The sequence below is a fragment of the Zea mays genome, chromosome 4 (assembly GCF_902167145.1).
Source record: "Zea mays cultivar B73 chromosome 4, Zm-B73-REFERENCE-NAM-5.0, whole genome shotgun sequence".
Lineage (NCBI taxonomy): Eukaryota > Viridiplantae > Streptophyta > Magnoliopsida > Poales > Poaceae > Zea > Zea mays.
The window spans coordinates 139,754,664-139,779,565 of NC_050099.1; the positions used below are offsets into that span (position 1 = coordinate 139,754,664).

The 24,902-nt window shown below is 40.3% G+C and overlaps 1 protein-coding gene across 4 annotated transcripts; it reads right to left on the reverse strand.

The window, feature by feature from the left end:
* Positions 1-3,238: 3,238 nt before the first annotated feature.
* Positions 3,239-7,509, reverse strand: LOC109939169 (autophagy-related protein 101). 4 transcript variants are annotated; one of them, XM_020552617.2, is made up of 8 exons: positions 7,310-7,509; positions 7,031-7,213; positions 6,870-6,906; positions 6,127-6,212; positions 4,248-4,343; positions 3,982-4,141; positions 3,737-3,890; positions 3,239-3,602 (listed from the first exon to the last, which is right to left on the reverse strand). In XM_020552617.2, exons 2-8 carry the CDS (start codon positions 7,061-7,063, stop codon positions 3,527-3,529), a joined length of 642 nt encoding a protein of 213 aa, XP_020408206.1. In that variant the 5' UTR covers positions 7,064-7,213; positions 7,310-7,509; the 3' UTR covers positions 3,239-3,526. The 4 variants fall into 4 exon arrangements, with proteins under 4 accessions (XP_020408206.1, XP_020408207.1, XP_035823240.1 ...); XM_020552618.1 differs by having other exon boundaries at positions 3,239-3,632; XM_035967347.1 differs by having other exon boundaries at positions 7,376-7,508.
* Positions 7,510-24,902: the final 17,393 nt, after the last annotated feature.

Below are 24,902 nucleotides of genomic sequence, written 5' to 3' on the forward strand. Positions count from 1 at the left end.
CTTTATCTACAATAACTAAGGAGGTGTTTGAATGCCTTAGAGCTAATAGTTAGTTGGCTAAAAAATTATTAGTGAAATTAATTAGCTAATTAACAACTAGCCAGTTAACTATTAGATAATTTGCTAAAAAATAGTTAATAGCTGAATTATTAGCTAAATTGATTGAATGTCTTCAAGTAACTTTAGCAGCTAATTAATGAATTCAAACATCTCCTAATTTGGGTGCAACAACTAATCTGAACGCCTTCTCTAGATAATGATGAAACTGACCTATTTATAGAGGAAAGACACACGATGAATACAATACAACTGACGGTTTATGAATTCTTAGACTTTCCTTTCCTCATTTCATTCATTTATACCCGTTCAAAGTCTTTTATTTTTTATTTTGATTTACAGCAGAAGTGGCAGTTTAATTATAAATATAGAAAGGTTGTTGCGCTACTTTGGAGTTGCGATTTGCTACTTCTTAAGAGTACGTAGCCCGCTATGGCTAGTTCTATAAGAATAGATATTAATTGTGTACAAACTGGGGCCCTTCGGAATACGTAAAAAAGTTCTTGAATCATGTGCTTTTTCTACAAAGCTAAACATATTTAGGTAGGGATAAAAACGGTCGGAAACGATCAGTAAACGCTAAAACCATTATCGTTTTCATATTTTTTTTTATCGGAAACAAAATCGAAAACGGTAACTCCAGAAACAGAAACGATATTGGTATTTCGGAAACATCGGAAACGAAAGTTTGATACGGAAAATACACCAATAACGGTCGAAATCTAAAATACGGTCGATAAATATATCAAACTTCACAATACAACAAAGTTGACAAAAGATCACAAAGACCACAAGTTCACAATTCATGATATAACAAGTTCACAATATAACAAGTTTATAAGGATCACAAATTTATAATATAAAAAGTTTACAAAGATCACAAGTTCACAATATAACAAGTTCACAGTACAACAAGTTCATAAAGATCACAAGTTCATTAGATCAAAGTTTACAATTCACAATAACCACTCGATCTAGCTGACATGACATGCTTACTTATGAAATATTTTTTCTCACATAAAGAGTTTTTTCACAGCCTCACAGGAAAATCCTAAAACCTAGTGTGGAAAAGACGGACTGTCGGCTCTCTATTATTATATATTACTAATACATAACATGTGCATAGAAAAAAGGGTGGATTCATTCGAGAGACCAAATCGTTAATCCCAACTGCCTTCCAACACCATCTATCCCAAAAAAATCTTAAGGAATCCAAAAAATACAAAAATAAGTAATCCTTATCTAGATACGTACAAGCGATGCGAAAAATCACATGCTGGAAAATTCCGAAAAATCTAAGACACAATTCTGAAAAATTTTGAGACACAAATCCGGTAATTTTCGACAAAAACCGGTAACCGAAGTAAACGATCGGTAAAACACCACGCCGATTCCGATAGAAAATTACGAAAACCGATTCCGTTTATGAAAAATACTGTTACCGGTGAATCCGATCGAAAAATTTCGAAATCGATTTTCGAAATACCGAAAAATTCTGAAATTGTTTTCATCCCTATATTTAGGGCTGTTGGGGAATAGCTCCCCGTAACCGTAACTATGACAAAAAAAATTTCCCACGGTTCTCACGAACGCTTAACAGAATGCATTAGAACTCATATAAAAGTTCCATACAGGGATAAATCCCAACGAAGATCCCCGTCCCAGTTTAAATTATAAATAAGACATACATTCCTTGTTATTAATACAAAACATTTTTACTATACATATTGTTAGATATAAGAAACATCAAAATAAATATATTTGTACAATAAGTGATCGTGACAAGGTAATTATTTATTTTTATCATTAACTAGTATACGAAAATATCGTACATGCAGGTTTAACGCGTCCCGCGAGGAACAATGATAGGAAATGCTTTTCTGTCCCCATTTCTGTTTATCCGTCGGAGAAAGAATTTTCTCTGCTTACATCCCCATGGAGGAAGAAACTTTCCAATCCCCTAAGAGCTTGTTCAGTTACACAATCTAGAAGCGGATTGGATGGCCCCTCCAATCCCATTCTAGATTAGCGTCACCGAACAAACCCTAACCAAAGAATTCCCTCGGGGAATCAATGATCGTGGCCCATTGCCATCCCTAAATATATTCATGTAAAAATTCAACATAATTCCAATGTTTTTTGGGTTTGAAAGGGTCCCTAAGCCTAAACATAGTTAAGCAAATCTGAGAGGGGTGTTTGAATGTCCTAGAACTAATAGTTAGTTGGCTAAAAATTGTTAGTGAAATTAGCTAGCTAACAAATAACTATCTAACTATTAACTAATTTAACAAAAATAGCTAATAGCTGAACCATTAGTTAGGGTGTTTAGACGTCTCAACTAATTTTAGTCATTAATTATTAGTTTTAGTGCATTTAAATACCCCCATAAGTTCTAAGTGTCCTCGAAGATAAAAAAGACATCCGCTTTGAGCTAAAGCGGCCTCCAAGATGCCTTGGACGATTAGGTCAGATCCCGGCAGAATGAGGAACCCTGGAAAACCCAATTCCACATCAACTATTTATCATCCGAAGAAGCTTTAATCTGTAGATCAGTCTGCTACATTTTTTTTCAACCAAAAATATATAGACCATGGAGAGTCCATAAATTATACTCCCTCTAACACAAAAACAAAACAACTATTGCTTTGCAAGAAGTTAAATAGGTTTAAGTTTAGCCAAATATATTTAAAAAATACTAATACTCCTTCCGTTCCAATTTATAATTTGTTTGATTTTTTTAACCCAAATTTGACCGGCTTGTCTTATTCAAAACATTTCACAAAATTTTTGAATAAGACAAGCCAGTCAAAGTTGACAAAAAAGTCAAACGAGTTATAATTTATAACAAAGAGTATTTTATAATATTAAATAAGTATCAATAAAAAATATGACATGTAGAAGATAAGACAGTCACCGTTAATTGTATTAAGATCTCACACAGGTTTAAAAACCCTCCAACTCCTGCCACGCCCATACACAGCAGCCCATAGGTCAGTGCTCTACCCATCCCATAGGTCAGTGCTCTACCCATACATAACATCACCTTAGCCTGTATGTCACCAGGACCAAAATTTAGACTTGCTTTAATGTAGGACAAACAAAAGAGTTTCGTTAACCCTAGTCTAAAATTCGAATTCAAGACTTAAGGAGTGTTACTCGAACCACCTAACTCACTCGGAGATGCTTCGCAATAAGTATCAATCATGAAAAATACTTTTACATGATAAACTTATTTAGAATCATAATATTGTTATTTATAAACTTAATCGAACTTAAGAATGTTTGACCGATGAGCAAGATCCCAACACAGTATGTACATGCCAGATGAGCAGGGTGATGTACACAGAACTAGGTTTTTCCTTAGGCATATTATATGGTTCACCACGATGGTTAACAGAGCCGTCTTCCAAACAGGGCGGCAGCACGCTAATAAACTGAATACGGGCGCCCACTGAGATGTCGTCTTCAGTTAAAGCGAGTATGGGTGCCCGCTATTCAGAACTCTGCGAATGACGTCCGTGTTCCATCCAAATACAGAATCCGAGCTGTCAACACGTCCAAGGAAAAGGGGTCACCTGTTGATCGAGATATATGTAGAGAATCTTAACAAAAAAAATTGTTTAGGCTAACTAAGGATGGGCCTTATCACAGGCCGACCAATATCAAATATATCACTCACCTTGGGATCATGATCTCGTGATTGAAAATCCTGTCAGGGATAGCAGGAATGTGGTCCTTTTTCTCGTTGGCGAACTTTATGATCTGGAACAGCACTTCGTTAATCGACGCCTCCAATGCAGCACGCCTTGTGCTGGTCTCCTCCACGGCATTTGCTAGGAGCATATTGCACAAAATGTTACTGCTACATTCTACATGCTTATGGTAGCCTCATGACGTCTGTGAAACTTTAGTTAACAAAATTACCTTGGATGTTTGTCAGCCCTTTGGAGCTGTTTGACTTGCTGTATCTTTTGGGGAACATGACTTGCAAATTGATGAACCATTGCTCCCAATAGATGCGCTCTGTTTTGTTGACAAACCAACCAGGGTGTCTGTGTTTCTCGTCGAAAAAGGAGAGGCAGATCTGAGATATTCAGGGAAGGTAAGCCACTTATCTTAATCAGAAGATAACATAGTTCAGCAGCAACAGAAGAAAAACGCAGCATATGTCTAATTGTTGTACTTCAGACCTGGCTTCTGCGGTTTGGGTGTTTCTCCACCCATGCACTGAACTGGTCTATCTTTTCGTCAACTTCCTTTTCTAGTTCCGGTAGACCACATTGTACCTAAACACATCAAAACATCGAAGTGAGCAGCAGCAAAGACAATGCAAATGAAAGGAAGTTATTAGACTGCAACAAGCAAGGTAATCATATTTGGACAATGCATCTGTCATCGTGGTTAAGTTGGGAAGTCGTAGAGAGAAAGAAACTTGCTGCAATGCTTGTTGAAATATACAGTTAAGGCTAGACTTAAAAGTAGGCTTTGGATAACATACATAACATGAGTTGCTGCCCACAGTACATATTTATCTGCACATCACTTGTTTGTTGATTCTAAATTTCACAGCTTCCCACAGTACATATTGATCTGCTCATCACTTGTTTGTTGATTCTAAATTTCATAGCTACACATTAAAATCAGTTTACCGAAAAGTAAATCTCAATTAGACCAGAAAATGGATTTGGATCATCCAAAATCCAAATGGATTCAACCCGCTTTTGATTTAACTGAATGGATATTGTTTAGATCAGGACATTCATTGCCACGAGATCCAAACACATTGGATTGGATTGGATAGAAGGCTGGATATCCAAATATCCATTGGACCTCTCCCCTCCTCCCAGTGCCTCTCCCATGTGGGCAGCGGCACTTTCACCGTGTGCATCTCCAGCTTCGAGTGGATGCTCACGGTGGCCTTCCTCCAGCTGTTCCTGTTACTGCAGTGATGCCTGCCGCCTAAAAAGTGTGTACTGATATGCTTCTCCAGCTTGCCGAACCATGCCTCGAATGGAGTGTAGCTTGTGTACCAGCATAGCTTGGCTGTCTCTGCCATGTCCGGCATTGATGCGCTCCGTCTTAAATCATCATTGTCTCATGGCCCCGGATGTTGGATCATATGGTACTGGAAGACCACCTGGTTAGGCCGTGCGAGCGGAGGTATGTAGCAGTTCGTCCATGACAGCGTGCCACTGCATCTCTGCCTGTCCCTGGAGATGTCAAACTCAGTCGGTGACGCCAGCAAGCTAAAACAGGCTGCTGAGACGGATAAGGGATATGTGGAGCCGTTAGAATAAGGAAAGAATAAGTTAGATTGATTTGGCTAGTTGGGACAAGGAAAGATTTGGTCAGTTAGGATAAGGGAAAATTTGGTTAGTTAGGATAAGGAAAGAGATAAGTTAGATTAATTTGGTTAGGATATTTCCTTAGGGTCAGATAAGCCTCTCCATATAAAAGGAGAGAAGATGTATAAATCTAATCAAGCAAGAATTAAGGACAAATCTTCTCTCTTGCTCAGCCATGGGCAAGGCCCCGATTGCCCCCCTTGCACTCCCTCAACCATAGCCACCACCATAACAGATGTGGATGCTAATCCACTTCCAGGTCTAATCTCAGTACTATTAACAGTAATACTGAACCATGGCTCATGGCTACAGTTAGGTGAAGCATTACAAAGGCAGAACCAATTAGATTGGCAATAATAATGAGGAAAGAGGCATTCTCGACAGTCATAATACGTGAAATGCCAGTAAACACTCTAGTCACAGATTTGGGTTCCAGACATGTCCATAAATAATCCAAGGTCACGTCTTCTTGTAACTCACTAAATTTAGAACACTCAATTATTGGGTCTTTGGAAAATTTATGCCACTGATGAATATACTGGCTTTAGAATCATATATTGCAAATTAGTGGTGAAAATTGCACTTGGGAGTCTGTGAAAAGCAAAAGTGTCACTAATTTTCAAATGGAAGCAGTAATTTATAAATATAATAATTACTTAAAGCACAACGCCATATGCCTTGGTCATTGAAACAAACCCAGATCTTAATGCAGGGAAATACTCACATAAGTAATATCGAGGAAATCACAGTCAACATCTTTGGGGCGAACCAGGCTGAGGGTTCTATGGAAGAATATGGTGTGCAAAATACCTGCAGCATAGTTCATATTTACCATATCCATTAGCGGGTGCTATGTAGTAGAGAACACACATGAACTCCAGTTTCTTATTACTAATAGAAGAACCTGAAGTTAAGAAAGATAAGGATCCCCAGAGAAACCTTATGAAGTCATGTAAGTGATGAGTGCACTTACTAATACTCAGGCAAGTATAAAATTCAATTATCTGTAGAGTGGAAGGAGCTCAAGCACATAGAAGAAGGTTAAGAACTCACAACAGCAAGGACTCTGGAACGAGATAAGCACAACAAAGCATTGAACAATATACAACTGTGTGATATAATATGATCTTCTGCAGAGTAGCTTCACTATTAGCCCAATTTTTAGTTAAGCTTCCACTGCCGTACATCCATACAGCATTTACATTTCCCCATGAGCGAAACCAAGGTAAACCCCACTAGCTAACCACAATTATGATTTCAAAACTGCAACTTGAAATTACTCTATTCCAAAAATTACTGAAACCATAACAACGAATAAGGATGTGAATGAATACAGTACAGTATAGCTCCCGTGTCATGTCAAATTGTCAATAGAGAGCAATTTATTGAGGCGAACAGAAGCCCCCTTTCAACGAACATAGAGAGATGAGAAGAGATGTGAAAAAAACTAAAATTTAGAGCACTCACAGCGCAGAACATCCCTGATCTCCGTCAGTTCCAGCTCCTGCAGCCCAAACAACAAGAATTCATAAAAAATAAATGAAAAAGAATTCGTCAGCATATGCGACCAGAAAGCAAGCAGAAGAACCCTAGCGAAACCGAGGCATGGGTTAGGATCGGTAGCGAACCAGTTCTTTCAGCTGACAGGTCTCGCAGTTCATCTCCGCTTGCCGCTGCGGATCGGGGCAGAAGAATCGATCAGAACCTGATGGATCGGCGCTTCCAGTAGTTGGAGTAGGGGGGAGGTCGAGGGTTGTGACTTGGGAGAGTCGAGATAGGAAGTCGAGGAAGCGTGCTTGGGATAATTAGATCTGTACCATTAAAATATCCGATCTTAGAAAAATAGTATCGAAGAGACGAATATGCGGTTTTAGAAAAATATTATGGAAAGTCGCTCAGATTTCTACCATATGTTAAATATAACTGACTGATCACGAAACAATGCTATAAAATTCCAAAAATAGGGTTTGTACTGCTCAAACAGATGCCGAGACAGAGAGAAGGGTGGATATGACGAAGGCTCAAAAAGCTGCAGGCAAGACGGCGGCGCCACGGAGGAGTTGGCGAGGAAGAGAAGAGTCCAAGCCGACTCGAAGACCAACCAATCGCCCATAATTTCTATTATCTCTACTACTTATTAAGGCAGTAAAAGATCTGTTTCTTTTCTCATTCTCCCTCTTCACGTACATCCCACGTCTAGCTAAAATTAAATTAAAAAAAACAGGCCCAAAGGGATTCAAACCCGCGACCCCCAAGTAAATGTGCTTGTAGCTACCACTACACTACATGTGTGTTTATGTATACATCTATTATAGTAAAAACATATACTACATCTTTCTCGAAGCCCACCTGCTACCCTTGCACAATGTGTAGTAGTAGATAAGTATCACCGAGATTATTAAATTATATTTTTGGATTGAGTGAGTAGTATTTAAAGAAGAGCCTTGCATGTAATTTCTTTTGTTTGAATAATATTTTGAACTTAAATTCTTTTTTTTTGCATGTGTGACATTTATTCTCCGTAATATTTTTCCATGGATCTGACTTATAAGTCATTTTCATAAACCAATGTCAAAGATGAATCCATGTTTCTTATTTGGAAACCTCGAACAAACACCACTAGCACAAGGCGCTCGCGTTGGCGTCACTCATCGACGACGAGAAGAAACTTGGCGACTGCCAGTTCTATCTCTGGAAGTTGTCCTACGTGGCCCATGCGCCGCTGTGTACGGCAAGCTCCGGCGCAGCCGCCGCTTGGACGCGGTCCAGAGCGGCTGCACCGCGCTGTCCATGGTTAAACATGGGACCTCATGGTCGTCACCAATGCCGACGACTCTCAGGTTGTTCTGGGCACCGCAACCGATGACGGCGCCATCACGCCGTCCAGCTCATCATCCACCTGAAGCCCAACCTGCCACGTAAGTCGCTACTGACTAGCCATGAATTCTTGTGCGCTGGGATGACGACCATTGTTGTTGTTGTGTGAGTGTCCTCGAACAAGATGTATGTAGAGGGGTAGAACATCCGGTGGTGCAACGACTAGGTCTACTACCTCGCTGATGAGCCCGGGGTGCACTTAATTTGGTAGCTCAGCCAAGAGTCATCGGTACTCACCATGTCGCGCGCGTTCGACGACTACTATATCAAGGATTGTGGCGTCATCTCGGCGCCGGGGGTGAGCAGAGGAGGACCGACAACAATGACTACTCGCCATCGTCGGGGTAGCTTTTGTGCCGGCATGCCTTTAATTCTCTTCGCAAACACACACTTGCATTTTTTGTTTAAGCAAGCGTGTATGGTGGTGCGTGCCTGATGACTAACAATGTACGACGGAACTTCTACCGGTGTGGCACGTGCTCTCCAATGATGAGACCATACAAATCATGACATATATCGAAGTATGCATGATACTGATGGTTGCAATGTAGTAGTGAAACAACTAAATTAAAATAACAAAATTTATGTATGGCTAGGATCACAAATGGATTATGAAATATTTTCTTATAACAATATAAGACACATTTTATATATAGGTTATCATGGTATTATATGTTCTCATTGCAACGCACGAGTACTCACCTAGTATATATATATATATATATATATATATATATATATATATATATATATATATATATATTACTACGACACCTCAAAAAATATTCCCACGTATTACTCAATTCAGTTCTATCTATATTCTATAATTTAGTTATTTGACTTTTATTTATCCACTTTTGAAGTTTAAAAAATATATATCATTCATACTGTCATAATACACATTGTTTTCAGGTTACCATAATTAAAAAAAGTTAATATCATAAAAATAGGCTAATTAAAGTGTGGAGATTAGAACTCACCACATATATACGGGAGCTGCCTCTCTCTCCCACGTAGGGTGAGACTTGGGGGAGCGGTTGAAGTCGTTTCTCACTCAATCCTCTCCAATCCCCTCGTGATCCACTTGTCACCAAATCAACCCTAAAGTACACTGGAGGTGGGGTGGGAGAGGTATACGCATAATGTCGGAGGTGGTCTAAGAACACGGACTAAAAATAACTGACACGGACACACGAACAGGTGGGTCGACAGGAATAGGGGTGAGAACATGCGAATAAGTGGATATTCTTTTCTAATTATTTTCATCGAGATCGGAGCGTATCAGATAGAAAATATATTCGAATAATCTTTATATAGATACTCCCTTCCTTCCAATCTATAATTCGTTTGATTTTTCAATCACGAGATTGACCAATCATCTTATTAAAAAAATATGAAAATATGAAAATTTTCATTGTGTTTTGTTTATTATCAAATATACTTTATATATGGCTTATTTTTTCATTTTCTCATGAATTTTTTGAATAAGACGAGTGATCAAACTTTAGGTTGAAAAAGTCAGACGAATTATATTTTGAAACAGAGTGAGTAGAAAATAGATAGAGAACTCTATATGCAAAATAGAAAATTGCATTTTTAGGACTCTTTTGCTTGCTGCTTCGAAAAAATGATTTGTTTCGCAAACAATTCAGCTTTCGTTGTTTCACACAAATTATTACATATAGAGTTGGGAGCAAATCTAAACGTTTAGAGTGTTCACGTTGTTCTTCTTTCCGCCATTCGATCGAGTTTGAATGGACAGGAAGGCGACTCCAAAAGCCATGTGTCGTGGTTTTGGAAACCGGGGGACCAAAGATTTGTGTTCGGTGGGGGATGAAAGAACAGACTCACTTCGAATGGTGGATCACGTGGATCCGAGCGAGGAATTGAGACATAGGGGTTATATTGGTTCAGGCTTTTGCTCTAGTCCAGTGTAGTGCTAATCGTAGTATTGCTTTGAGGCATGTTATAGCATGTGTGCTTGTGTCCCTAGAGGAAAGATGGCTTGCACTTTTATAGTTCAAGGGTTGGACCTGACAGAAGAGATCTGTTTTCTACGAGAGAGAGAGAGAGGGAGAGGGAGAGAGATCAGCTCCTCCGGGTCGTCGTGTGTGTTCTCTGTAGGGTCGTGTGTAGCCATACTCCTAGTATGGCGTATTGTATCGCTTGTTCGTCATACAACCCCCTATAGCTAGTCCTTCATTGACACCTTCATAGTAGTGTGCAGTGGGTATCGCGGGTCAGTCCCATGGAGCGGTCGTGCGTGGCGAAGTTTTGCCTGTCGTCACGGGCCTATGTCACCCCTAGCGTGCGTAAGCATACACCCCGGTATGGTGTATCTGTTGCGTTCTTTCGGTGCATGTGGGTCACTATAGAGACTCCAACGCTGAGGCTCATAAGACTGAGGTTGACTGGCCCCACGAGTCAGTGAGGGTATATTTGTGGGCGCATGCAGGGGTGATCCATCGTGTCTGCCAGAGACCTTTTGATATTGTATGTATGGTTCAGACGTGGTTTGGTGATGTTGCGTCTTGTTGCGATCATTGTGGGCCAGTAGCGTCGGCCTGGGTTCCTTCCTTGTGGATCCGCTCGCGTAGGAGTTTGGTCGTTCGCCCCACCTCACAGACTCGCTCGGCGGGGGTTTGGTCATTCATCCCACCTTGCAGACTTGCTCAGCGGGGCCTTGGTCATTCGCCCCGCCTTGTAGACTTGCTCGGTGGGGACTTGGTTGTTTGCCTCGCCTCGCAGACTTGCTCGGCGGGGTTTGGTTGTTCGCCCCGCCTCATAGACTTGGTTGGCAGGGACTTGGTCATTCGCCCCGTCTCATGGACTTGCTCGGTGGGGACTTGTGAGAGCACCTAGAGGGGGGTGAATAGGTGATCCTGTAAAATTCAACACTAAATAGCACACACTTGGTTATGAAATGTTAGTAAGATTGAAACCAAGTTGCTATAGCGAGAACTCTTCACTTGATTGTTCCCTTAGAATGAGTATTGAACTTTGGAACAATAGCACAAGTGATTATGCGAGAACTCTAGAGAAGAGACCAATCACAAAGACAAGCAACACAAGAGACACAGTGATTTTATCCCGTGGTTTGGCCAAGTATAACACTTGCCTACTTCCACGTTGTGGCGTCCCAATGGACAAGGGTTGCACTCAACCCCTTTCAAGTGATCTAATGATCCACTTGAATACCACGGTTTTCTTCTTTAGAGATGTTTCCCGTCTGTGAGGAATCTCCACAAGTTGGAGCCTCTCACCCTTACAAAGTGATCACAACAAAAGCACAAGGGTAAGGGAGGGAAAGAAACACATACAAGAATCGCAGCAATCACACGCACACAAGTCAAGACGTGAGCACACAAACACGGCGCAAGGAGTTTACAACTCAAGAAGTGCTCAAATCTGAAACACGATGATCCGATTGCATGGTTGCGGAGTCTAGGCATCTTAGGATGTTCAATGGAGGCTTGGTGTCGTGCTTCATGCGCCTAGGGGTCCCTTTTATAGCCCCAAGGCAGCTAGGAGCCGTTGGAATTCCATTTGGAAGGCAATTCTTGCCTTTTTGTCGGGTGGCGCACCGGACAGTCCGGTGCACCACCGGACATGAACAGTGCCCGATTTCTTCCTCTTCTAGCAAAGCCGACCGTTGAGCATTTGGTGCACATCGGACAGTCCGGTGTGACCAGGTGACTGTTGGCTTAGGCCACGTGTTGCCCGTTGATCGCGCTGCCGACCGTTGGTCGCGGGCGCCGTTGGCTCACCGGACAGTCCGGTGCACACCAGACAGTCCGATGAATTTTAGCCATGGCGCCCTCTATGAATTCTCGAGAGTGACGAGTTCGCCAGCCAAACATTGAGCGCGGGCGCTGATGGCTCACCGGACAGTCCGGTGATTTTTAGCCATGTCGCCCTCGCTGATTCCCGAGAGTAGTGACTTCGATGCTGAACCGGCCTGTGCACCGGACACTGTCTGGTGCACACCGGACAGTCTGGTGCACCGAAGGCTGGTGCAGGTTTGGCTGGACTCAGCCAAACTTGTCCACTCCATTCTCATTTGCTTTGATACTGTTCCTAGCACTTAGGGAAATATGTTAGTATCAAAAACAATTCACCAAGGCTAGAGACATACCTTGATTCTTGATTTGCACTTCTTTAGTACTTAGCACATATTAACCAAAACAATATGTGTTGGGCATCTAATCACCAAAACATTTATAGAAATGGCCCAAGGGCACATTTCCCTTTCAACTTGGTCATTCTCCCTGCCTCGCCGACTTTCTCGGTGGGGATTTGGTCGTTCGCCTCACCTCGCAGACTTGCTTGGCGAGGACTTGGTCTAAATGGGCCAAAGAGAGGTTTATGGGCCTCTCTATCACACCTAGTTTTGGAAGTCAAACCGAATGTGAACCATATACGTGCCAGGATTAGAAATTCACGTACACATCGATTACATAATTGAACATCATCACACATTGCTCGAATAATAACATAAAGAAGTAGTACTTTGTTACATCACGATGTCTGCGACATCCACATAGTCATTAACTTAAATAGTAATCAAAGTGCTAAAGCGAAACGCAGTAAATATAAGGCCTTCACAGGTTGCTCACTGGGGGTTTGCTGCTAATCTAATCTAGAACTCATCGAAGTCCTAAAACTCCTGAAAGTCCTCCATGTGGCCTTCATCTTCTCTTGGGCAGGGGTTGCAATGGGTATAACCTATTTTTGGTGTTTAAGCAAAGGTGAGTACACATCAACATACTCAACAAATGTCTCGTTTGGCTAAAGTGGACTAGGTGTATGTGGGGTGAAGCTGAAAGTAGTTGCTTTTAGCTCGTCAGGTATTTATTATTACTAGAAGTCAAGTTTTAGTAATAACCCCATGTTATTATCTCAAAGGTACTCCCTCAGAGAGGAAATACAAAAGGATCCGTAATTATAATCATCATCATTAAACCACCATCTTAAACATATCTAGAGTGTCTCTAATCAAAGGAGCTCCTAAGGGTGCTCATAACTGTGAGCACAACTGATATACCCGTTTCTAACCCTCTGCAGAGGTTGCACACTTTACCCATGAGTCGTGATCCCATTTTGCCTCGGTTGTACATACCCTTAAACACTCCCAAGGTGAGTCGGCAAGGTTTCACTACATAGCTTTTACAAAGATTCCTCAGAGATCATATTCGCCCGTTAGGTTTCTCAAGTTTGATAAACACAGTACCTCTCCCCACAAGAGGGGTGACTAACAAAAGTAAAATAAAAGAACCTCGGTAGCCAGCCTCGGCAGAGCAAGTACTGTGCCTAGACCCCATTGACGGCACAATAGCAAGCCGACTATACCTCAAGTTCCTCTAATTAGTCAGATAAGGGCGTCCCATACCACCCTCATGGTTGTATTGTTTCTCGGGTGGTCATCCAACGAATAGGTCCTTACGGAGAGGTACTCGGAAAATAGCCCAAGTCCCCTTTAGTGCCACAAGTTCATCATCATATCCAGAATAACATCATCGTATCATAAAGTATTCTCATCATGTTCATTGATTAAAGTAAAGCACTAGCATGATATTAATCATAATAGCTCCATCCAAAAAGGTAATTCAAGGATATGATAATAGAGAACTAGTCAAATGCTTAGGTTGATCATGGTATGTGGGAGAGTAAATTATGAAGTAAGTAGGTCATAATGGGTCAGAGGACACTTGCCTTCACTAAGTTGCTACTTAGAGACTTCTCCTGTAACTCCCTCGGGAATCACGGACTGCTCGTTGTCTATTCAAAGTAATCATTCATTCAACACACTCGGGGAATAACAAAGAACAATACACCAAACATATGCAACAGAGTAAACATAAGTTCAATAGAAAGGTAAAGACCATAAGGTGTTTCCTAAGTTTGGGGTAGGTCACTATGCCAAGTGGTTTATTATTCTCTAACCAATGCTACCTTGTTATAACACTTGTTCAAATATAGTTAGTTCAGGGATGGGATTACTCATTAGGTAGTGTTAGGTCTATAAACTTAAGCATTTGAACATTTATTAGAGATTCCTACCTCCATTTTATTTCTATCAAGGTTCCAATAACATCAACTCTAAACTAGAGATCAACTATAAATTGGAATTTGAAAATAGTAGGTGAACATTATTTTAACAGGTAGACAAAAACATGATGAACATTTGCAATTTGAAGCACCTAATTTGGAGTTCATATGACAAAGTTATGAATTTTTGAAGTTTTAAAATTTAAAACCCTATTTCAAACACATTTCTTTGATTAAATAAAGACCCGAGGGCCTAAATGCAAGATTCCAGGGACCTAGGTGAAAGAACCAAGGACGGCAGGTTCTATTCTCAGAAACTCGGGGGCTCTTTAGTGAAAATTGTGAGCGAAGGGGTATCGGGCTCCCTTGGCCTTTGGATCTCGGATCCATGGACGAGATTAGATCGGCAAGGTGGGTGTCACACCCAGTTTTGGAAGGCAAATCGAATGCGAAACATGTACGTGCCAGGATCAGAAACTCACGTACACAGCGATTACATAATTGGACATCATCACACAATGCTCGAAATAAATAGCGGAAAGATACTTTATTACATCAAGATGTCCAAGACATCCATAGAGTCTAATACATAACCATTGCTCAACATTAATATCAAAGTGCGGAAATGCGAAACGTAGATGCTAAGCCTACACAGGCAGCTGACTGGGGGTTTGCCACTAAGAAAGAACTAGAACTCGTCGTAGTCCTGAAACTCCTCGAAATCTTCCATGTTGCCAGCATCACCTCCTGAGTACTGAGTACAGTGGGGACAACCTGGGGTGGGGTGGTGTGTAAAGCAAGGGTGAGTACACATCAACGTACTTAGCAAATGTCTCGTTTGGCTAAAGTGGGCTAACTGTATATAGAGTTGAGGTTAAGCAGTTGCTTTTAGTTGGTCAAGTATTTATTATTATTAGTAGAGCCAGGTTTTAGTAATAAACCCAGTTATTACCTAGAAGTACCTCCTCAAACAAGGAAATACCAGAGACCAGATTTTAGAACATCATTATTAATCATCATCATAAAAGTATCCAAAGTTCTTCTAATCAAAGAGGATCCCAAGGCTGCTCTTAACTGTGAGCTCGGCTGATATACCAGTTTTTAACACTCTGCAGAGGTTGTACACTTTACCCACAAGTCGTGATCCCTTTATGCCTCGGGTCGATCAAACCCTCAAACACTACCAAGGTGAGTCGGTGAGGTTTCACTACATAGCCTTTACAAAGACTCCCCTGGTGCATAGCTCCTCGTTAGGTTTCACCAGTCGTACAAACGCAGTACACCTCCCCAAGGTGGGTGGCTAACAAAAACCAAATCGAATGAACCTCTGCACCCCAACCTTGGCAAAGCGAGCACTACGCCCCGGCCCCCATTGACGGCCCTTCGGCAAAGCCAACTACACCCCCAGGTTTATCTAATTAATCAGCTAAGGGCGTCCCATTCCACCCTCATGGTGCACTGTTATCCCGGGTGGTCACTCCACGAACAGGTCCTTACAGAGAGGTACTCAGGAAAAGGCCTGAGTCCCCTAAGGTAACACAAAATCATCCACAAATTTAGGATAACAGTATCGTATCATGAATGTTCACATCATGTTCATTGATTAAGTTAAGGCAATAGCAACATGCTAACCATGATAACCCAAAAGGTAAACAAGGATAAGGTAAATACAGACTAGTCAATCCTTAGGTTTCATAAAGTAATGCGGGACAATGAACCATAAAGTATGTAGGACATAATAGGTCAGAGGACACTTGCCTTCACCAGATTGCTGCTCAGAGGGATCTTCGACAACACACTCAGGAACCACGAGCTACTCGTTGTCTAAATAAGGCGAGCATGCATTCAATACATTTGGAAAGTACAAATGAACATCACACCAAACATGTACAAACATTGGAACACATCTTAAAAGACATATTACTACATAGGGGATAATGAATTCAAAGTATAACATAAACTATGGCATACATTAACTTTATTTGAGAATAGATTATTATTTCCCTAAGTGTTACTTACAAGTATATAAACCTAGTTCAACTTATTTTATTGTGACCTAAAATTTAGAACATAGATGAACTTATGTAATACATATTACTAATCTCACAAGCTTAAACAAGTTTAAATATCTAAGGTTCTCCTTTTATTTATTTTATTAAATAAATAAAACTACATCTACATTAGTTCATATTCAATACTAGAAATTATAGTGTGCAGATAGTAAGTGAAACCATTTTATTTAAATAGAGAATAATTCTATGAACATTTTGCAATTTGAATCACTAAATTTGGAGTTCATATGCAAAAGTTATGAAATAAACAAGTTTGGGAATTCAAAATATGAAATTAGGGCTAATTCTGTGAATATTTAAAAGTCCAGGGCTAAGTCTGCAAGAGTACAGGGGTCTGCGCGCGAAAACCAGGGACGACGGGTTGATTTCCAGTAAACCAAGGGTCTCTTTAAGAAAACTACCACGCGAAGGGGTATCAGGTGAATCTAACCGTCAGATCTAAAACCAACGGCTGAGATTAGATTTGCGGCCGAGGGCGCGCGCACGCGGGCGGGCGAGCGCTGACAGGCGGGCCAGGGAGTGTCAACGACAGGGGGGAAAACGCGCTGACCGAGCGGGCCCAGCACCAGGGGGAAACAGACGGCTACATGGATCCGAGCGGGTCCGAGGGGGTCCGAGGAGGTCCGAGCCGTTCGATCAAGATCGGATGGAGGGGGTCCGAAGGGGTCTGAGTGGGTCCGAAGGGGGTCCAAGGCGTCCGAAGGGGTCCAAGGGGTCCAAGCCGTTCGATCAAGATCGGACGGGGGAAATCAGACCGGGAATGATGAGCGGCTGCGAATGGCACTGACAGGCGGGACATGGCATTAGGCGCACGTGCGCGAAGCGGTATCCCGCGGTCCGAGCCATTTGATCTGAATCGGACGGAGAGGATCAGACCGGGGAAACAGATGGCTGCGGGCAGCTGAAAGTCGCCTAAAGGGGGGGTGGATAGGCGAAACCTGAAAAATAAAACTTTATCCCCCAACTAGATCCCTTGTTTAGTGGTTAGAACAAGATATACAATCATCGGAGTAAAAACTAAGTCCTTGCTTGAAGAGAGTATTGCTTTCAAATAATGCGGAATTGACAAATCAATACTACTAACAAGTCTATGAGAATAAATCACGAGGGCTTAGATAAGAAGAGCAATAACACAAGTTCTTTCTTGCAATGTGTTGCTTCACTAAATGAGAATTTAACTTGGAGCAACACAAAATAACGTTGGCAAAGAATAGCGCAAGAGAACTTAGAAAGGGAAAGAACAAACAAATCACAAGCAACAAGCACACAAGACACGAGTGATTTGTTTTACCGAGGTTCGGCCCTCGAAGGCCTAGTCCCCGTTGAGGAGTCCACTAAGGACGGGTCTCTTTCAACCCTTTCCCTCTCTCCACCGATCACACAAGACCGGTGAGCTCTTCTTCTTCTCAAGGATCACTTAAGACCCCGCAAGGACCACCACACTCTTTGGTGTCTCTTGCTAGCTTTTACAAGCCTCCAAAACTTTGGAGGAAGTTCAATGGGAGTCAAAACTCCACGAACAAATGATCACAAAGATGTAGCGCACACTATCTCTCAATGAATCTCACAAGGCACTAGTGCTAAACTCAGATGAGTAGCTCTCTCTTGCTTGCTTTCTCTTTTGTGGCACTTGTGTTGGTTGTAGTGGTCTAAATCTTGTGTATAGGATGGATCAATGAATAGAGGTGGATGGGAGGGCTTGAGTATGTCTAACAAATGACTTGGAATGTTGATTGGGCTCCCACACCTTGAAGTGGTCGGTTGGGGTGGTATTTATAGCCACCAAACAAAAAATAGCCGTTGGTGAAGTCTGCTGGCGAAGGGCGCACCGGACAGGCACCGGAGAGTCCGGTGTGTTACACCGGACAGTCCGGTGCCCTTCTGACTTCTGCTCTGACATTCTGAATTGCACTGTTCACTTTGCAGAGTCGACCGTTGCGCGCAGATAGCCGTTGCTCCGCTGGCACATCGGACAGTCCGGTGCGCCACCGGACACTGTCCAGTGTTACACCGGACAGTCCGGTGAATTATAGCGGAGATGCGCCTGGGAAACCCGAAGGTGAAGAGTTTGAGCTGGTTCACCCTGGTGCACCGGACATTGTCCGGTGGTGCACCGGACACTGTCCGGTGGCGCACCGGACACTGTCCGGTGGCACACTGGACTGTCCGGTGTGCCAGACCAAGGCACACTTCGGTTTCCTTTTTGCTCCTTACTTTTGAACCCCAACTTGTTCTTTTGATTGGTTTGTGTTCAACCGTTGGCACCTGTAGAATGTATGATCTAGAACAAACTAGTTAGTCCAATTATTTGTGTTGGTCAATTCAACCACCAAAATCATTTAGGAAAAGGTTTGACCCTATTTCCCTTTCAATCTCCCCCTTTTTGGTGATTGATGCCAACACAAACCAAAGCAAATATATAAGTGCATAATTGAACTAGTTTGTATAAGGTAAGTGCAAAGGTTGCTTGGAATTAAACCAATATAAATTCTCATAAGATATGCATGGATTGTTTCTTTATTTTTAACATTTTGGACCACGCTTGCACCACAAGTTTTGTTTTTGTAAATTCTTTTCAAAGTCCTTTTGCAAATAGTCAAAGGTAAATGAATAAGATTTTGAAAAGCATTTTCAAGATTTGAAATTTTCTCCCCCTATTTCAAATGCTTTTCCTTTGACTAAACAAAACTCCCCCTTAATAAAATCCTCCTCTTAGTGTTCAAGAGGGTTTTAAGATACCAATTTTGAAAATACTACTTTCTTCCCCTTTTGAAAACAGTAAGGTATCAATTGAAAATTTTCATCACTTGAATATATTTTTGAAATCGGTGGTGGTGCGGTCCTTTTGCTTTGGGCTAAGACTTTCTCCCCCTTTGGCATGAATCGCCTCTTTGAGTGAAATATAAGCCCTTTTTACTTTCTCTCCCCCTTTGGCAAACAAGAGATGAGTGATTATACCAAATTTGGAGAGATGGCGGAATACCGGCAAAGAGTGGATAATGCCAATGGAGTTGAGTGGAAGCGATGTCTTTGCCGAATACTCCATTTCCCTTTCAATCTAAGACTTAATACATGAGATGCTCATGAAAACATATTAGTCTTAGCCTTGGCACAATAGAGATAGGAAATACGCAATTGTACCAAAGGAAAGAGACATGATTAAAAGGATATGTAAAGTAAGCTTAAACAATTCTTATATAATATAGATTGCTCCCCCTAAATATGTGCCTTGAGAGGAATACAAATTTTGGCCTTAAATGCCAATTGCACATAATTAGGTTAATGAGAACATATCTATATCATACAGAATGTGAAGTGCATTGTGTCATAGTATAAGTGTGATGCTCATGACAGTTTATGCACTTATGAAAGCATGTTATAAAGATCTCAGGCATTTACCCTTAAGGATTTCAAAGAGGCTTAAGGACCATCCACCTTTGGAACAAAGGCAGCTTATCCTCGTTACAAGGTTAAGCTTTAAGCTCTTTGACAATAAAACTACTTTACCCAGTTTTATCAAAGATGCAAGAATGAATGTTTGAGAAGCTAAACTAGGTATGAAGTAGGGAAAATGCATGAACACGCTTTCTCTTCCTTTTGTACAAGATATGCAAAGAATGTATAGAAAATGGAAGATTTAGGTACAAGTTTAAAATGAAAGGAAGTTGTTTTACCCTTTTGTACCTTCACATAGAGATGCTCTCTTCATTGTGCTTTGTTCTTAGTCTTAGTCGCTTAAGACCTATACTCAAGACAATATATGAAAATATTTTGCACAAGAGAGAGTTCTACAACTAGTGATCCTTTTCTAAGTCATTGTCAGTATATATCGAATGGATCACAAATTACATAGATGTATCATGGATTCTCCTTTTAACTTAGTGCATATCAAGAGATATTGATTGATAGAATATGCGACACTAAGAAACATAAGTGTTAATTGAAGTTATTCAATGATCAAACAACAGATGCGATCAAAAGAACAACCTAGGCATTAGATTTTCAAACAAGTTTAGAACGGGAGAATCTAGTAAGTATGCTACTTAAGCAATGAAAGCAACAATCCTTGATGAGAGCGACATTATTTTAACAAGTTGGGTTGATATGTAGTAGCATGCCTTATGAGAAACTTGTTCTCATACATGAGACTATATGAGATTACTAAGATAAAGTGCTAGTCTCAATATAATCAAGATATAGGCTCCCCCTAAAGATATGCATCAAGAACGAAAGAATTTGATAGACACACTCACTTTTAAAGACAAATAGGGAGAAGCACTATTCAATTTGATCAAGGCTTACAAAGATTTGTAATAAACAATTTATGCCTAGTATTCTCATAATGAAAAGGATTTAGAATGCTTACAACCACACCATTGAATGTTTTGAAGATCTCATTATCCAAGTAGGTGTTGTTGCTCTTGATGTCTTTCTCTTTCATGTGAGTGTCCTTCCTTTGTAGTTGTTTCTTTTTCCTTTCAAACTTATTGAAAATACTCAAGAAAGATGTTAATAGCTCAAGGGAGTATATGATGAACGATGATTTCTTTAGATGGAAAATAAAAACAATTCATCATCCATAAGTCACATAGACATGAAGTAAACTTCTTAACATTAGTGCACAACTTTAAAAAGGAATATGCACTTTTTAAATATTTTGATCAAACATAGGAAATTTACTTCTTCATATTGAATTTATTATTATGACTTAAGAGCATATCAATATGAGAACAGATATAGCAAAGGCATGAATTAGATTCTAATGGACAAGTGCATTTTATGAGAATGAGATTGAATGCACACTTAGTAAAAATTAAGTCTAGTAAAGAATCTATTCTTCACATAGCTAGTATATGATAAATTAGAGTAAACAACCATTGATGGGAACTATATTTGATTAAGAAGATGAGTTCCCATACCTTTGCTTTTACCTTTCTTCCTTTGGGTGAAGAGTAACCCTTGTGGCTTGCGGCTTGCACTTACTCTCTTGTAGATTTTTATAAGAAAGCTCAAAGGATATGTCATTAGTTACACAAGCACTAGTTTCCTTTTTGTAATCATTTTTGACAAGGACTGAAAAGTGGATTACCAAAGCATGGAAACTTTATAGTGTGAACTAGACTATTCCATGATATATGCTTAGTTTTAACTTATGAAACAAGCATATTTAATTCTTTAAGATAACGGGAACAAAACTAATTCAACCATGGAGAGCGATAAATATAGAAGAATCATATCCAATATAAGAAAGAAGGCATACATCATAAATTATTGGATTGATTTTCCTTGTCATGATGGATTACACATTTCCATAGAGAAGCTTATTCTCTAAATGTGAGACTACTTGGGTTACTTAGATAAAAGCATTAGTCTCACTATTCTAGTTATAGAGAGAATTTTCCTTTTATAAGTGTCCTAAGGATTTGAATTCCTTACATGACACCTTATTCTTTTAGGAACTTGAAATGTCTCTCCATATCTAGAATCATGGCAATAATAAGATAATTAGTGGAAAAACATGCCATGGGTACTTCCAACAGTTTAAAGTATGTAGATTGTCAAAATATAGAAATGATGAATACTCAATCTACCATGTGAGAGGAATTTCTTCAAAGAATAGTTACATAATTTGAAAACATTTGAAGTGCTTTCTTTTTCTATGTGACTACACAAGACACATGAGAAATGATAGTCTAAGATACTCGCACTTGAAAATATAATTGTTACCATCCTTTGGCTTTCCTCCATGTTGTAGGTCTTGTTTTTTTGGCATATGATATTTCTTTGTTTCCTACAACATCAATATCTTCCCTCGAGATGATATGAGTTTAAGACATAGTAATTTGAAAAATAACCTTGGGTCAATCATGGATATAGATCTTTGAAGATTGATAGCTTGAGTTAATAAGAATTGACTTGACTCTCTTAAGCACCCCAAGGCTTCATATCATCTCTTTCTCCTGCAAAGCTTATCGAGCATATTTTGGTACCCATCGCTTGATGGGTCCGTCATGGTTAGTCAACAAAGATCTAGGAACCCAAGAGTCCTTTGTGTTAGCATTTGGTAAACTCATTACCTTTCTAGCACAAGTTGCAATTTTGGGTTGCCTAGTTATATGAGAATTAATTGACAAGCTGGGAGTGGGATTGTTACCAATGGGACAATCCTTGCATTGATGTCCCTTCTTTCGACATATGTAGCAAAGGCGATCTTCAAGTCTTGAAGATTTCTTCTTTCCTTGTTTCTTTCTTGCTACATTGTTAGTGATTTTTTTCTTTTCTAACACTATGCCTTTTTGTTTCAAATGGGGACAAGATTTAATAAAGTGTCCCTTCTTGGAGCATTTAAAACAAAGTTTATCATCCTTGTTAATAATCAAGTCATTTTTAATATAGGGACATGACCTAATCGAGTGCCCCTTTTCAAAGCATTCACTACACTTCTTACTTCTCTTAGTGTGAAGTGTGACTTGATTATTGCCTTGGATGTTACCTTTTATGGAGGCATGGTTGAGGCTTTTGGAAGGGGTATTGATTTTCTTCTTTTGTTCCCTCCTCTTGGCAATCCTCAAGTTCTTGACATTTTCTTCTAGGGATTTAGTGCATTCCACGGTTGTTCCCGTCTCAAGCTTCTTCACCATGTGATCACGGTTATCTTGAGAAGGTTGAGCAATACACTTCCTTTTTAGTTGTGTCAAGCTCATCTTTAGCCTCTTATTTTCTTCTTTGAGCTTTTGATATGTATCATCTTTTGTTCCTGCAAATTCTAGCTCAAAGGAAGATTTGCTTGTCGACGGACAACAAGCATTAGCACATGGTAATGTAGTTTCAATTTGAGTGCATGTGCATGAGTAAGGTTGTTGAGATTTTAAGTTTTCTATCACAACCTCATGAGCAATATTTAATATGATATGATCATCCATAAGATTTTCATGAGAGCATAGGAGCATATCATATTTTTCTTGAAAAGCTAGATTTTCAACTTTTAGCATTTCTACTTGGTCCTTAAGCAAGGTATTCCTATTTACTAATTGAGCGATACAATGTAAAGCGTTATCTTGCTCAATTGAAATAGTTTCATACCTTTGGACCAAATCAACATGAGAACACTGTAGCTCCTCATGTTCTTTAGTCAACTCGTCAAAGTGTAGCATTTTCATGGAGAGAACATCTTCTAGCCTTTGACGAGCTTCGCTTTGCTCTCTTGCTCTTTCTAGAAGTTTGAGCATGACCGCCTTATCTTCTTGGCTTAGGCGAGCGTAGAGTTGCAAGAAGTTTCTTTCTTCCTCCTCATCCTCGTTTGTGCTTCCACTGTCATTTTCATTAGCCACACAACACATGTGGGAATCGAAATGGGAAGACAAACCTTTTGGAGAGGTGGATTCATCGTTTGGTCTCAATCGGTCATTTTCTTCTTCTTCCTTGCAAGGGTTAGTATCACAAAGACCAAAGGAAGTAGAAGCACAAAATGAACTATCATGTTTGGACTTATCAAATTTATTTTTAATTCTAGTCCAAATATCATGCGCATCACGAATAGATTCATCATAATTGGATATGAAGGCACGATAATCTTCATTGCTAAGAGAATTACTTAAGATGTCAAAAGCTAGGTAGTTTAAGCGAAAACATCTTTGATCCTCCTCGGAAATAATTTTTCCATTATAGCTAGACGGAAAGATACTCTTGTCTATAATTTGTTCTAATTGAGGATCTACGGTTCTAAAAGCATTTATCACTCTAGTAGACCATGAATCGTAATTAGAACAATCGGAAAGTAATATCTCAAGAGTTACCTCATTGTTTTCCTTCGGAGGTGTCTTCTTGTTCTTTTGGGATCTTTTACGAGCCATCACTTCGAGTTGTTAGACTCAATATGAAGTACCTAGCTCTGATACCAATTGAAAGTCGCCTAGAGGGGGGGGGGGGGTGGATAGGCGAAACCTGAAAAATAAAACTTTATCCCCCAACTAGATCCCTTGTTTAGTGGTTAGAACAAGATATACAATTATCGCAGTAAAAACTAAGTCCTTGCTTGAAGAGAGTATTGCTTTCAAATAATGCGGAATTGACAAATCAATACTACTAACAAGTCTATGAGAATAAATCACGAGGGCTTAGATAAGAAGAGCAATAACACAAGTTCTTTCTTGCAATGTGTTGCTTCACTAAATGATAATTTAACTTGCAGCAACACAAAATAACGTTGGCAAAGAATAGCGCAAGAGAACTTAGAAAGGGAAAGAACAAACAAATCACAAGCAACAAGCACACAAGACACGGGTGATTTGTTTTACCGAGGTTCGGCCCTCGAAGGCCTAGTCCCCGTTGAGAAGTCCACTAAGGACGGGTCTCTTTTAACCCTTTCCCTCTCTCCACCGATCACACAAGACCGGTGAGCTCTTCTTCTTCTTCTCAAGGATCACTTAAGACACCGTAAGGACCACCACACTCTTTGGTGTCTCTTGCTAGCTTTTACAAGCCTCCAAAACTTTGGAGGAAG